Source organism: Canis lupus, chromosome 29, assembly GCF_011100685.1.
Source record: "Canis lupus familiaris isolate Mischka breed German Shepherd chromosome 29, alternate assembly UU_Cfam_GSD_1.0, whole genome shotgun sequence".
NCBI classification, from domain to species: domain Eukaryota; kingdom Metazoa; phylum Chordata; class Mammalia; order Carnivora; family Canidae; genus Canis; species Canis lupus.
This window is the reverse complement of record NC_049250.1, coordinates 22,654,078-22,667,278: the sequence shown is the minus strand read 5'-3', so window position 1 is coordinate 22,667,278 and position 13,201 is coordinate 22,654,078. Positions and strand designations below refer to the sequence as shown.

At 35.5% G+C, this 13,201-nt stretch overlaps 1 protein-coding gene across 13 annotated transcripts in view; it reads left to right on the top strand.

The window, feature by feature from the left end:
* The window catches only part of STAU2 (staufen double-stranded RNA binding protein 2), a 296,823-nt gene that overhangs the window by 110,694 nt on the left and 172,928 nt on the right, over positions 1-13,201 (top strand). For all 13 annotated transcript variants that reach the window (XM_038579544.1, XM_038579537.1, XM_038579542.1 and 10 more), the window contains 3 exons: positions 3,733-3,892; positions 5,380-5,487; positions 7,883-8,095. In XM_038579544.1, coding sequence (XP_038435472.1) covers positions 3,733-3,892; positions 5,380-5,487; positions 7,883-8,095 — 481 coding nt within the window. The remainder of the gene's footprint in view (positions 1-3,732; positions 3,893-5,379; positions 5,488-7,882; positions 8,096-13,201) is intronic.

The following is a 13,201-nucleotide window of genomic DNA, read 5'->3' as shown; positions in this document are numbered from 1 at the left end:
TTCTTTAGCAAAGGAAACAAATAGGTGGAGACCAAGACCTAGCATACAAAGAGACTTTCTGCATCATCTCTCCTATACTTGAGTCTGGGTGCCATTAGTGAGGGTACTCTGGTTCATCTTGATTGTCCTAGTGATATGAGGATATGTGATATATAAAGTAATCAAACCACATGGGTTAGAATATTAAGAACCATTGTTAAGTAAGAGGATGGAATGAAATAGAAGGAAACAAGTCAGGCATTTGGTCTTGGTATTTCCTGTTGTTAGTGCTAGAATAGTTTACTTTTTATGTTAAAATACAACAAACCTAATTTCTCCTCTGATAGTTATACAGTATAATACACATATACATATGTACCCGCATACATACACATATACATATATAGAACCATATTTGATGGCCAAAAAGGAAGAGGCCCCAAGGGCTCTTTAGTGTGCAATTAATATTTTGGTCAGAAAATCAGCAGATTGTTTCAGTATGGTTATGTGTTATGACATCATATTCCAGTAAAGTCATAATGAACAGAAATTTTGTTTGTCTCTGTGGCAAACCGAAATGAGTTTTGTAATTGTCACCAGGCCTTAGTGATTATAGTGGCGCCCACTCCCTCTACTGTAGTTAAAGGTCTGTTAGCATTCCACTTGTGGACCTCTGTTTTCAGAAGTGTGTAATTAATTGTAAACATTTGCTCTATGGCGAAAGCTTGCCATAGAAGATCTTATATAGGAGTAAATTTCTGATTTCAGGTTGTATGTTTTAAAGTTTTAAAGTGGAATGAGTTAAAAATATGCACAAAGTTCGGTGTAGGTGGAAATCTGAATTTTGCGGTATATACAAAATGAAGATAACCTGCATTTGTGATACTAGTCCATTAAGATATCTGCACTAAGGGCATTTGAAACAATAGGAAAGCGCACCTCAGGAATGCAGGAGATTGTGCCCTTCCATGTACTGTTTATTGTAATCAAAGAGCAAAACAGATTGTGGTTTTTAATGCTTTTTAGTCTTTGCATATTAAAAGTCTTTCACCATAAGTGATTTTTTTCTTCCTTTAACTTTTTTATATTTGCCAATTAAAAATGAGAACATATGACATAATAAAAACACATTTAAAATATTTTATCTTAAAACAAAGTAATAGAAAACTGGGCCAAGAAAACTGACTTTAAGAATTTGAAACAGCGAGTGTCTCTTTTTTCTCATACCCCGGATTTCTCCATGACGTTTGACACTATTGATTACCCTGACATTGTGCTGTAATTCTTTCCTAACTGTGACCCTCTTTCATCTCCTTCACTGCCGTCTATTATTTCCCCTGCCTTTTGATCACAGGCCTCAATCAGATCCCAGCCTTAGGCTCTCTTTTTTTTGGTTCCTTTACACTTACCCTTTCCAGGTGCTTATCCACTCACATGGTTTCAATTACTGCCTCCCAGACCTGCATCTGCAATGCTGATGTACCTTTACCTTCTGTAAACCTTCACTGATTAGTCCCATCTGCCTGCTGAATTCTTACACAGTGGCCTCTGTCTTCCTTATCACTGCTCTTTGGATGTCCAGTCATCATCCAGAACTTTTAGTAGGACTTCAATTGGATTTCTCTTTGCTTGGAAACAGATATTTTTCAGCACTGGAGTGATTTTTAACTTAATTTGTTGGCATTCCATTGTAAATCCACCAATGCATCAAAATCAATCCATTTCCTTTTGCTGGATTGCCCAGTTCACTGATCTTAGTTCTCAGTCATCATTTTACTTGAGTCCAGACTCAGAAATCTGATTATTCATTTGACATCTCCACTTGGATGTCTAAACAGGCTGAATATTTTAACATTTCCAGACCAGAGCGGCTGATACCCATGCCCAACAAACAGATCCTTCTGCAGTCTTCACTAGTTCATTATATAGGTACTCTGTCTTCCACTTGTCCAGCTGAGAAACCCTCAGATCATCCTTGACTCCTCTCTCATATTCTATATCTAATCCTTAGGTAAACCCTATCAGCTCTCTCTCTCTTTTTTTTTTTTTCATTTAAAGATTTTATTTTCTTATTTAGAGAGAATGCATGTGCATGGGGGTAGGGAGAGGGAGAGAAAATTTCAACCAGACTCCCTGCTGAGCCTAGAGCCCAATGTGGGGCTTGATCCTCTGACCTTGAAATCATGACCTGAGCCAAAATCAAGAGTTGAATGGTCAATTGACTGAGCCACCTGGATACCCCCCTCCCCCATTAGGTCTTCTTGCTTCCATTATCATTCACCTACAGTCTGTTCTCAGCATAATAGGTAATCCCTCCAAAATGCAAGTCAGATATGTCACTTCTCTTCCAAACCTTCTAGTGGCTGGCCACTTCAGAGTAAAAGTCAAATCCTTACAATGATTTCTAGGTAAGGCCCTATGGAATCTGGCTACTACTTTTCGTTTCTTAACTTTCCTTTCTAATTCTCTCAAATATAGCCAGATAGGCATTTTCTGAATTACTTGAATGTGCTTGGCACACTGCTGCCCCAGGGCCTTTGCATTTGCTGTTTTCTCTGCCTCAGATGCACTGCTCCTGATATCTGGGTGACTTCCTTCCTCACTTATTTTAGGTCTTTACACAATTGTAATTTTCTCAGTGAGACCCTCCCTGGCCACCCTGTCTAAAACCCACCGCCCTGACACTTCTGACTTTTCCTTCTTTTTCTGTGTAACTTAGATCTCTAATATACTATATGTTAGTATACTAGAATACCAGATATTCTGCATATTCCCTTATTTATTATCTGTCTTACCCAGTTTAGTGTCATTGCATATCCTCTTAATTCCATCTTCTTAATTTCTAATAGTTTGTTCTTTCTTCATTTAGCTCTTTTATCCTCTCATATTTGCATCACAGCTGCTTTCTAGTTGTGACTTCTTACCTCAGTCTTGTTAAGCACAAACCTGCTAAAATTTTTTTAAGTACATTTTATTATAATATTGCCTATCTGCTTAAGAATTGGCTTACCTCCCCGGTCTTTCTTATGTTCAATCTGATCTTTTTATCACTTAGCAACGTACTTATTCTTATTCCTTTGGGAGGGAGTAGTAGCTCCATCTCTCTGCCCCTCCCATGTGTAGCCATACTGTCTTCTGCTGAAGTCACAGTCATCTGCATACTGTCACCTAAATGGGCTCGCTCATCTCCTGCCTCTGCTGTGGCTCCCCTCCTTTAGCACCACACCATTTGGCTTCCATCTGTCAAAATCTGACTGAAAACTCTTACTAAAAGTTTTTTGTGATATAATTGAATAGTTTATACTATATTATGTTTATTTTTTTTTAATTTTTTAATTTATTTTTATTTATGATAGTCACAGAGAGAGAGAGAGGGGCAGAGACACAGGCAGAGGGAGAAGCAGGCTCCATGCACTGGGAGCCCGTTGTGGGATTCGATCCCGGGTCTCCAGGATCGTGCCCTGGGCCAAAGGTAGGCGCCAAACTGCTGCGCCACCCAGGGATCCCACTATATTATGTTTAATACTGTTTTTCCGTGATATGCTTTTCATGGAGAAATATATCTATAGATATATTGACTCCTGTTTTACCTTTTATAAATACATTCGTGAGTTTAATACTTTATTGGAATTAATAAGAGAAGATAATACATTCTATGGTTGCTGTCATTTTCAAGAACACAAATTTTACTAATGAATACAGAATGGTTTTATTGAACTAACATTAATATTTTTTAAAATTTTCTTATTATAGGTATCATTGCCCAATGCCCAAGATATTTTATGTTCAGCTGACTGTAGGAAATAATGAGTTTTTTGGGGAAGGGAAGACCCGACAAGCTGCTAGACACAATGCTGCAATGAAAGCCCTCCAAGCACTGCAGAATGAACCTATTCCAGAAAAATCACCTCAGGTATGTTATTACTGCCACACATGACCATTTCTTCATTATTAGCTCCCTGGTGCGATTATTGACAAGACAAATAAATGCATTTTTATAAATAAAAGAAATAGTCTCTTCTGATAGGAAAGAATATTAAGAGTAGTGACCTGCTATAATTTGTTTCTTAGATCACCTGTCTGTTGTACCAGTCTCATGTGTTCCTGCTAGGATGACCTTACCTTTGAGAACTTTGGTTCACTTATGGAGGTTACTTCTCAGGCAACACCAGGTTTGGGGATGTGAACAAGGATGAGAAATAGCATTCATTTGCCTTACATTTAATGCTACATTTATTGAGAGTAGGTTTATTGTGTTAATTTTGAATGAAGGAGTTTAAAATGGAAGATATTTTTGTGGATTTGTTCTTCAGTCCTACTTTATTTTACAGACCAGGATATCGAGGCTGATCTGAGTATTTGCACCCATTCCCATGGCTTCAGCTACCTTTTATATTGATTTCAAAATAGTATCAGCTCAGACATGTCTTTTAAGTTACCTTGTTATTGAGTTCTCCACTTAGTTATTGCAAATTGTTCTGTTCGACCCATGTATTTCCCATGCCCTCAAACCTCTTGTCCTCCCCCTTTGAGATTCATCTTAGTAAATGGCCGACTTAGGTTTTAGGTTTTTTTCTCTTTATACACTTTCTTTTTTTTTTTTTTTTTAAAGATTTTATTTATTCACGAGAGACAGAGAGAGAGAGAGAGACAGAGACAGAGAGGCAGAGACATAGGCAGAGGGAGAAGCAGGCTCCATGCAGGGAGCCTGATGTGGGACTCAGTCCCGGGTCTCCAGGATCAGGCCCTGGGTTGAAGGTGGCGCTAAACTGCTGAGCCACCCGGGCTGCCCTCCTTGTACATTTTGATTATTACTCTTACCTGTTTGCTTATCTGTTTTCACACTAAGTCATAAGTTTCTTGGCAGTAGGAATACTGTCTCTTGATCTTTTTATCTCTAATACCCTGTGATCAACATCTATGAATCCCTTCTGAAGTATGTGTTGAAGAATAAAGTAACTAAATTGGTACCAGATCCAAACAAAGAGCTCCAAAACCCTGATTTGCATCCTATAATCTTTCTATAATTTAGAAAGAAGATTAAATAGCATATTAGAATATAAGGGAAAGCGTGTGTATGTGTAGATGGGGGTTAGACATCTCTGAAGAGAATTGAATCGGGGGACATAGTATAAACTCAAATTAGTATATGGTTAAGTAAAAGATTTCCACATTCAGCATTTATCCCTCCACTTTGAGTAAAAAAAAACACTAAAAATCAAATCACAAAAAGCCTCACAGCAAATCCTACAACTACAGTGGTTCTATAGGAATCCACAAGATATAGTCTCTAGTTTCTTGTTTCTTAGTATATTTTAAATAGGACCTCTTGATTGTAGAATATATTTACAGTTTGTTACAAAGTAAAGATTCATTGTCATCCTATTTTTTGTCATTTAGAATGGCGAATCAGGAAAAGAAATGGATGATGACAAAGATGCGAATAAATCGGAGATCAGCTTAGTGTTTGAAATAGCTCTGAAGCGAAATATGCCCGTCAGTTTTGAGGTATGTGCTCAGTAGTGATCTTCCATTTCTCTCACCCTGCTCCTCACTATTTAAAATAAATTAATTAATTAACTGGCATACTAGTATCCTGAAAGTGTTAATGTGCTTCCTTTTTTTTTTTTTTTTTTTTAAGATTTATTTATTTATTCATGAGAGAGGCAGAGACATAGGTAGAGGGAGAAACAGGCTCCCTGTAGGAGCCTGATGCGGGACTTGATCCCAGGACCCCGGGATCACGACCTGAGCCAAAGGCAGACGCTCAACCATTGAGCCACCCAGGTGCCCCTCAATGTGCTTCCTTATGTTCAAACTCTCTAGCATGAAATCATATAGGCCTAGGGGAAAATAGGACTTACTATAATATCATGGATTTCTACTGATCTCATTGGATTTTCTGTATTTGTATGTACTGTATGTATGTATGTATGACAATTTTAATTTTCATCGTAACATTTATTTTCTGAATATGAGATAATTTGTAGTAAGGTTTGGTGTTTTTAATAGCATCAAATTGGAAGTATTCAAGTTAATATTTAGACATACGTTACTACTAAATTCTTCTAAGTTTGTGAAATCAAAATAGGTTTAAATTTAACTTTTACAAATAAATCACTAAGAAGTAATTAAGCAGCTCTCTACTTACAACAAGATAAACATGTCACAAAGTGTTTATAAAATGTGAAATTTAAAAGGGAAAAGTTTTAAATTATTGTAATACCTCCTTTATTAAGAGGTCACTAATTTTGTAACTCAAATATCTAGAAAGTAGGCAAAGCCCAGGAAATAAGCAGAGACAGTTATGGAGTATCTTTCAAATAATGGATGTTCACCCACTAGAAAGCTCCCATGTTTTATTCACTGGCAAGATCAGCTGACCTTGACTGAGAACGTATCTCCTCAGTTGGGTTATCTGATTTCTCACCCTATGGCAAATTAAAAGCAGCAAAGTGAGGAAGACAAAGATGTAATATACTTGAGGGCCTGTTGGTCTCAGCAAGAAATGATAGGGGAGAGTTAGGAAACCTATCAAAAGTAATTGCATGTACTCAAAAATTATTGGAACGTGAGCCCTTTAAAGGCTACAATGAATAGGAATAATTTTATAAGTCTTAGATATCCTTGGAATCATCAATATATCATACAGAATATTTGGTTTTCATAATAATGATCTAATGTGAGCAATAAAAATTCAGATGTTTAGTATTCTCTGTTAAGTCAGTATATATATTTTTTTTAATTGAGGAAGATGTCCATCAAAGTAATTAAAATAAACAGTTTGGTGTTTCAACTAGCAAATTACATGGAAAGTATGCTTATCATAAATTTCTTATCTCCCACCATGTTGGATTATTGAGACGCTGTGTTGTTTTCCTTTCCTTTCCTAATTGGTATCTCAGACAATTTGTTTTTTAAGATTTTATTCATTTAATCATGAGAGATACAGACAGATAGAGAGGCAGAGACATAGGCAGAGGGAGAAGCAGGCTCCCTGCAAGGAGCTAGATGTGGGACTCGATCTTGGATCCCAGGATCATGACCTAAGCCGAAGGCAGGTATTTAACCGCTGAGCCACCCAGGTGTCCCTAGAAGACAGTTTTAATATAAAGTTAAATGGTAAGCTATTTAACTAAATAGGGTATGTTTTATAGGTCAAAATTTTGAAGGAGACTATAGTTTTGAGCATTCAGGTTTTGAAAGACCTCTTTCCTCCAAAGGCTGGCATAGTTTAAAGAACACATTAAAACAGGATTTAGGAACATTCATAGATGACAGATTCATAATCCATTACTGTAGAAAGATAGGTATTTTTATGGTATTTTTTAAGATCATGTCGCAGGCAGAAACATTCTTTTCTATAAAACAGCCTTTGGGGCCTCCATCAAAAATAGGTTATTTTTACCCATAAGTTATTTTTGAGAGGCTTCCACATGCAGGATGCTTTATGGGATAGAGAACTTCAGGAAGAAGTAGTCTTGTACTTCAGTAACTTACTCTTATAGAGAAGAAACTAGAGATGTACACAGTTACATACAAATTATTGTTCTGAATGGTCTATGTACCTAATCCAATGTGTGGTGTGTTTTATATTCTTAATTTTCTGTTCCATAAGAACTGGGTCACTATAATTAGAATTGCCTATTTTAAGCTAGTAAAACACAAATTTTGACTGTGAATTGAATGTATTTATTTGTTTTTTTCTTTCAGCTTCAGTTCATTAACATCATTAGTATCATAAATGAATAGTCACTATATAATATCTTCATAATTTTATTAAAGAAATCTATAATTTTGGCATAATTCTTTATAATTTCAATTATGATACACTTAAAAAAGACTCATGCGATGAGAACATTTCTTAAGTGCCTATGTTAAATATTTCATTTATATTTAATAGGTTATTAAAGAAAGTGGACCTCCACATATGAAAAGCTTTGTTACTCGGGTGTCAGTGGGAGAGTTCTCTGCAGAAGGAGAGGGAAATAGCAAAAAACTCTCCAAGAAGCGCGCTGCAACCACCGTCCTACAGGAGCTTAAGAAACTTCCGCCTCTTCCTGTGGTTGAAAAGCCAAAATTATTTTTTAAAAAACGCCCTAAAACAATAGTAAAGGTAAGTGTATGTTTGTGAATATTGGTCAGTTTTGCTTTATAAATATGGTAACTATAGGTAAACATTTTTCCATGAGACAGGCCCCTAAACCTGTGGATTATATACAGTCCTAGAGTCAGTGTTGGCCCTGGACTATAAATCAGTAACAGTTCTGTTTTGCTTTTAGACATTTATACACCTGCATTTGTTCATCAAATAGTATCTTCCATATATGTAGTTTTTAATGGTTTAAAAGGACATTATCTTATTCATAATCACCTTTAGTGTAATTCTCATCAGGACTGTATAAGGTAGATGACATTACCCCTCCTTTTACAAGTAAGGTTTTATGAAACACGTTCAAAGAATTTGCTCACTTTTATTCACCTGGGCTGTGGAGCAACTTGAACTACTAGGATTTCCAGTCCAGTGTTCTTTCTGTACACTAGGTTGCAATACAGTAATTTCTTGGGATATCATGAAATGATAATAGGTTACAGAGTAATAATCATATGAATAACACTAATGCTGGTGACAGCAGCAGCAGCTAGTAAATATAAAGCACTGTGTGTCTTTACACTTCATGTACTTTATCACATTTAATCCTCATAGCAGCCCTATGAGGTAAATGGTATTATTTTGTTTCTATTCTCTCCGGCATGGCATACCTTTGCCAAAGAAGAAAATAGAGCACAGACTTTTTGACTCTTTCTTTGACTGGAGGAGATTTTGTTTTGGTTGTTTATACTAAAAACAACAACAACCAAAAAAAAAAAAAGAAATGAGATGATTTGGCACGGAGTACAGGATACTGCCTATGAGTGCTCAATATGTATGACATGCATGAGCTGGAGTTCTGTTCATAGAGTAAGCCTTAAACTGCCAGCATATCAGTTGTTCAAGTCAGTGTCATTTAGTTAGCAGACTTCTGGTTAGGCTCTACAAATCAAGGATTACAAAAATGAAGTATGGTTAACCTTTGAACAACATGGGTTTGAACTGCATGAGTCCATTTATATGCAGATTTTTTTGGTAAATACAGTGTTATAAGTATATTTTCTTTTCCTTATGATTTTCTTCTTGTGATTTTCTTAGTAACATTTTTCCTTTTTAGTGTAAGAATATAGTATATAATAAAACATACAAATATGTGTTAATTCACTGTTTTATGTTACTAGTAAGGCTTCTGATCAACTGTAGGCTATTTGTAGTTAAGTTTTGGGGGAATCAAAACATAAAACCAAAAAGAAGTTATACATGGATTTTTTGACTGAGTGGGGCATTGGCACTTCCTCCAACCTTGTTCAAGAGTCAAGGTCAACTGTACATTTTATCTCCAATGAACTTCTTTTGTTTAGATTGTACAGTGGTACAATCCCAGTATCTTTATAGATTTTCTGCCTTTTGCACCTGTGTTTTATTTAAAAACACACACATACACATTTACATAATAAGTGACTATATAAGCACATGTTCTTAATGAATACTATCATTATCTCTTAATGAATACTATCATTATCTCACTGAGAAGCTGTAGGTTATGTGTTCCTTTAAAGAGCATTCTACTATATATGTAAGGTAGACTAAAAATAAATGCCAAATAGATCCACTTATCATGAATCCTATTGGTTCTGAGGGCTCACTTTCATTCATATGCTCTAACCACATGGTCAGGGAGTGGGATATTGCCTTAAAATGTAACATTTGGATTCAGTTTTGACTGTGAAAACCTGTGACCTGAGCAAGTTACCTAACTTTTCTAATCTTACATTTCTTTATTTATAAAGGTAAGAATAATAATTGAACTTGCTTCATAGGAGTGTGATGTGTTAACTGAAATATACACAGAATGTGTTAGTAATTATTATTAAATGTTAACAGTGCAAATTTTAAGTGCTCAATAAAGATGAACTATTGTTATTTTGAAACTGTCTATTCACATTTTATGTGTATGTGAATATATCCATGGTCTGTTTTCTTAAATATATTTTTAAGAAATTTTATTTCTATGGTATAGTAGATATATTTGAGATATTAGTGTCAGATGTACAATATATTGACTCAGCAGAGTACTTCTTATCACTGTTTGTTATTACAGTATTATTGACTATGTTCTCTATGCTATACTTTTCATCCCTGTAACTTTTTTTTTGGAGGTTTCTACTTCTTAATCCCATTCACCTATTTCCCCCATTCTCCTCCCCTCTGCCAACCACCAGTTTGTGTTCTATATTAGTGAGTCTGTTTTTTGTTTTGTTTTGTTTTAAATCTTTATATATATAAAATCTGTAGCTTTTCCCTTATAAAAAAAACAGTACTCTGCATCAGAATGGCAGCACAAAACTGGTCACAACAATTTCTATCTAATTTATTAAGCTGAAACTAATCTTAAAACAATTTTTTTTAAAGGTTTTATTTACTTATTTGAGAGAGAGACAAAGATAGCAAGAGGGAGCACAAGCAAGGAGGAGAGAGGGAGAAGCAGGCTCCCCGCTGAGCAAGGAGCCTGATGTGGGGCTCCATTGCAGGACCCCAGGATTATGACCTGAGCAGAAGGCCTAACAGACTGAGCCACCCAGGCACCCCAAACTAAATGTAATCTTAATAAGTTACAATATAATGAGCCATTCGGCAAGAAAAGATCTATACATTTTTATGGTAGGATATAAACATAACCCTTGTTGGTTTTAACTGTAGTTATTAAAACAGGATTATTGTATAAATGTTATTCCCCAGAGTGGGGAGAAACATTTCAAATTCTCAAAATTATTTGCTGCTACTTTTAGTTATATAAGGAAGGTGCTCCAGAACTTTCTTCCTATCCACCATTCAGATCTCAGCTTAAACTTGACTTCTTTACGGAAGCCTTCTTTGTTCTCCCCTACTTCCAGATTAGGTTAGCCCCCTGCATTTTTCCTCACATACATCACACTTGGAATTATTTCTACCATGTCTGTCTTGTGTTAAAATAAAGCCCATAGACATCTTCTGAAATGTAAGGTTATTTTGAGAAAGCAGCATGCATATAATGAGTTGGGAATCTAGATAATTTTAAGTATGATGGGGCAATAAATGGGTAGGTTGGAATAATATCTTGGTTTTCAGCATTTTTATTCTTCCTTATATGTCTTATACAACTAGAGTCTATAGTTCCTTCTTCTGCAATAGAAACAGAATAAACTGTTGATTTACCTAGATTTTATTTAAAATAATAAAATAACATCATTTTATTTAATTTTCTTAATAATGCTGTGATGTTGCTGTTATCCCATTTTACATATGAGATTCTTGATGTTTAAGAGACTTACTCAAGATCATGTAACAGTCAGGTTCTAGGTCCAGTAATGTCTGATTCCAGTGCCCATTGGAGACTGATTGATTGTGAACTCCTTTTGGATTTTAAGATTAACTCTATGGAATTTTCTTGTTAAAATGTAAGACTGCCCTTGTGAGGTCTCTGGGCTTATATTTTGTTTTTTAATGTACTTCTCTTCTGTAAGATGAGACTTCAGAGAAGTGTTTTCTGATGTTGAAGATAAAATTTTCTGGACACAACTGTTATAAGACTGTCTATACTAGTTTGTGAAAAGACTTGATATCCATGGAATAACTTAATTATCAAGGATGCTAGTAGTAAATTTTAATCAAGGGAAGAAATCAGCCATTCTTAATGTTCTCAGTCTCTGTTATTATCTAATTGGATTTATGCATCTGTTTTTTTTTTTTTTTTTGTCATTGGAATCTGTATCAACAACAGTGTTTTGGAACTGAACATTTTTTTAAGTGAGGGGAGGGGCAGAGGGATAGGAAGAGAGGCGATCTTAATTAGGCTCCATGCCCATTGTGGAGGTAGATGTGGAGTTTGATCTTATGACGCTGAGATCATGACCTGAGCCAAAATCAGGAGTCCGATGCTTAACCAAATGAGCAACCCAGGCTTCCCCATGGAACTTAAGGACACTTTTATAAAAGAGGCAAATTAAACAAGAATAAAGACAGTGTATCATTGAAATTACATTTTTACTTGAATATCTTCATGAAGTAGGCATACTCTAGTGCTGGACTCAAAAGCTTCCCTTCACCTTTTCATTGATATCTCAGACTTGTAACTAATTATCTACATTCGTCTTTTTTCATAAGTACTTTACTTTCTTTATAATTCATTTAGTTTTCTTTTTTGGTGGGGGGTATGTAAGTAGAGATGGGAATAATTATTTTATCAAAAGCTAAAATTTTCCTTTTCTCTCCTGGTCTTCCACTTAACTCTTACAGTACTGAAGTTCTCAGTCTTTTTCTTCTCTTACTCTTTTCATACTTTTAGGGCTTAATTCAGTCTTTATATAGATGATTCTCAAGTACTCTTCTGTGTTCTGCACTGCCTTTTGGACATCTTCACTTCGAAATTTCACAGGCACATCAAACTCATCATAATTTCCTTCTCCTCCAGCATTCCTTATCACAGTGCCTGGCATCATCATCCTGCTGCTGAAATAAAAACATGGGAGTTATTTAAAAATTTTTTTTATTTAAATTCAACTAATTAACATATAATGTATTATTGGTTTCAGAGGTAAAAGTCAGTGATTCATCAGTCTTATATAGCACTTATATACCTAGTGCTCATTACATCACATGTCCTCCTTAATGCCCATCACCTACTTACCCCTTCCCCCAACCCCCTTCTTCCCTCCAGTGACTCTCAGGTATTTCTTATGATTAAGAGTCTCTTATGGTTTGCTTCCCTCTCTGATTTCATCTTATTTTTTCCTCTCTTCCCTTATAATCCTCTGTTGTGTTTTGTTTTGTTTTGTTTTTAAAGATTTTATTTATTTATTCATGAGAGCCACAGAGAGAGGCAGAAACATAGGCACATAGGCAGAGGGAGAAGTGGGCTCTTTGCAGAGAGCCTGATGTGGGACTCAATCCCAGGAAAGGCAGACTGAACCACTCAGGTGTCCCTAAAAAAAAAAGATTTAAAAAGCTTTCCTCATAAACATTACCCATATAATGTTAAAAATAGAGTGCCTTCTAAATGGTTTATATATTTGTAGGTTAAAAAGCATATTAAGTAAAAATAAGATCTACTGCCCAACTTGAATGTAGAACATTTCTGACTGAGATTGAAGT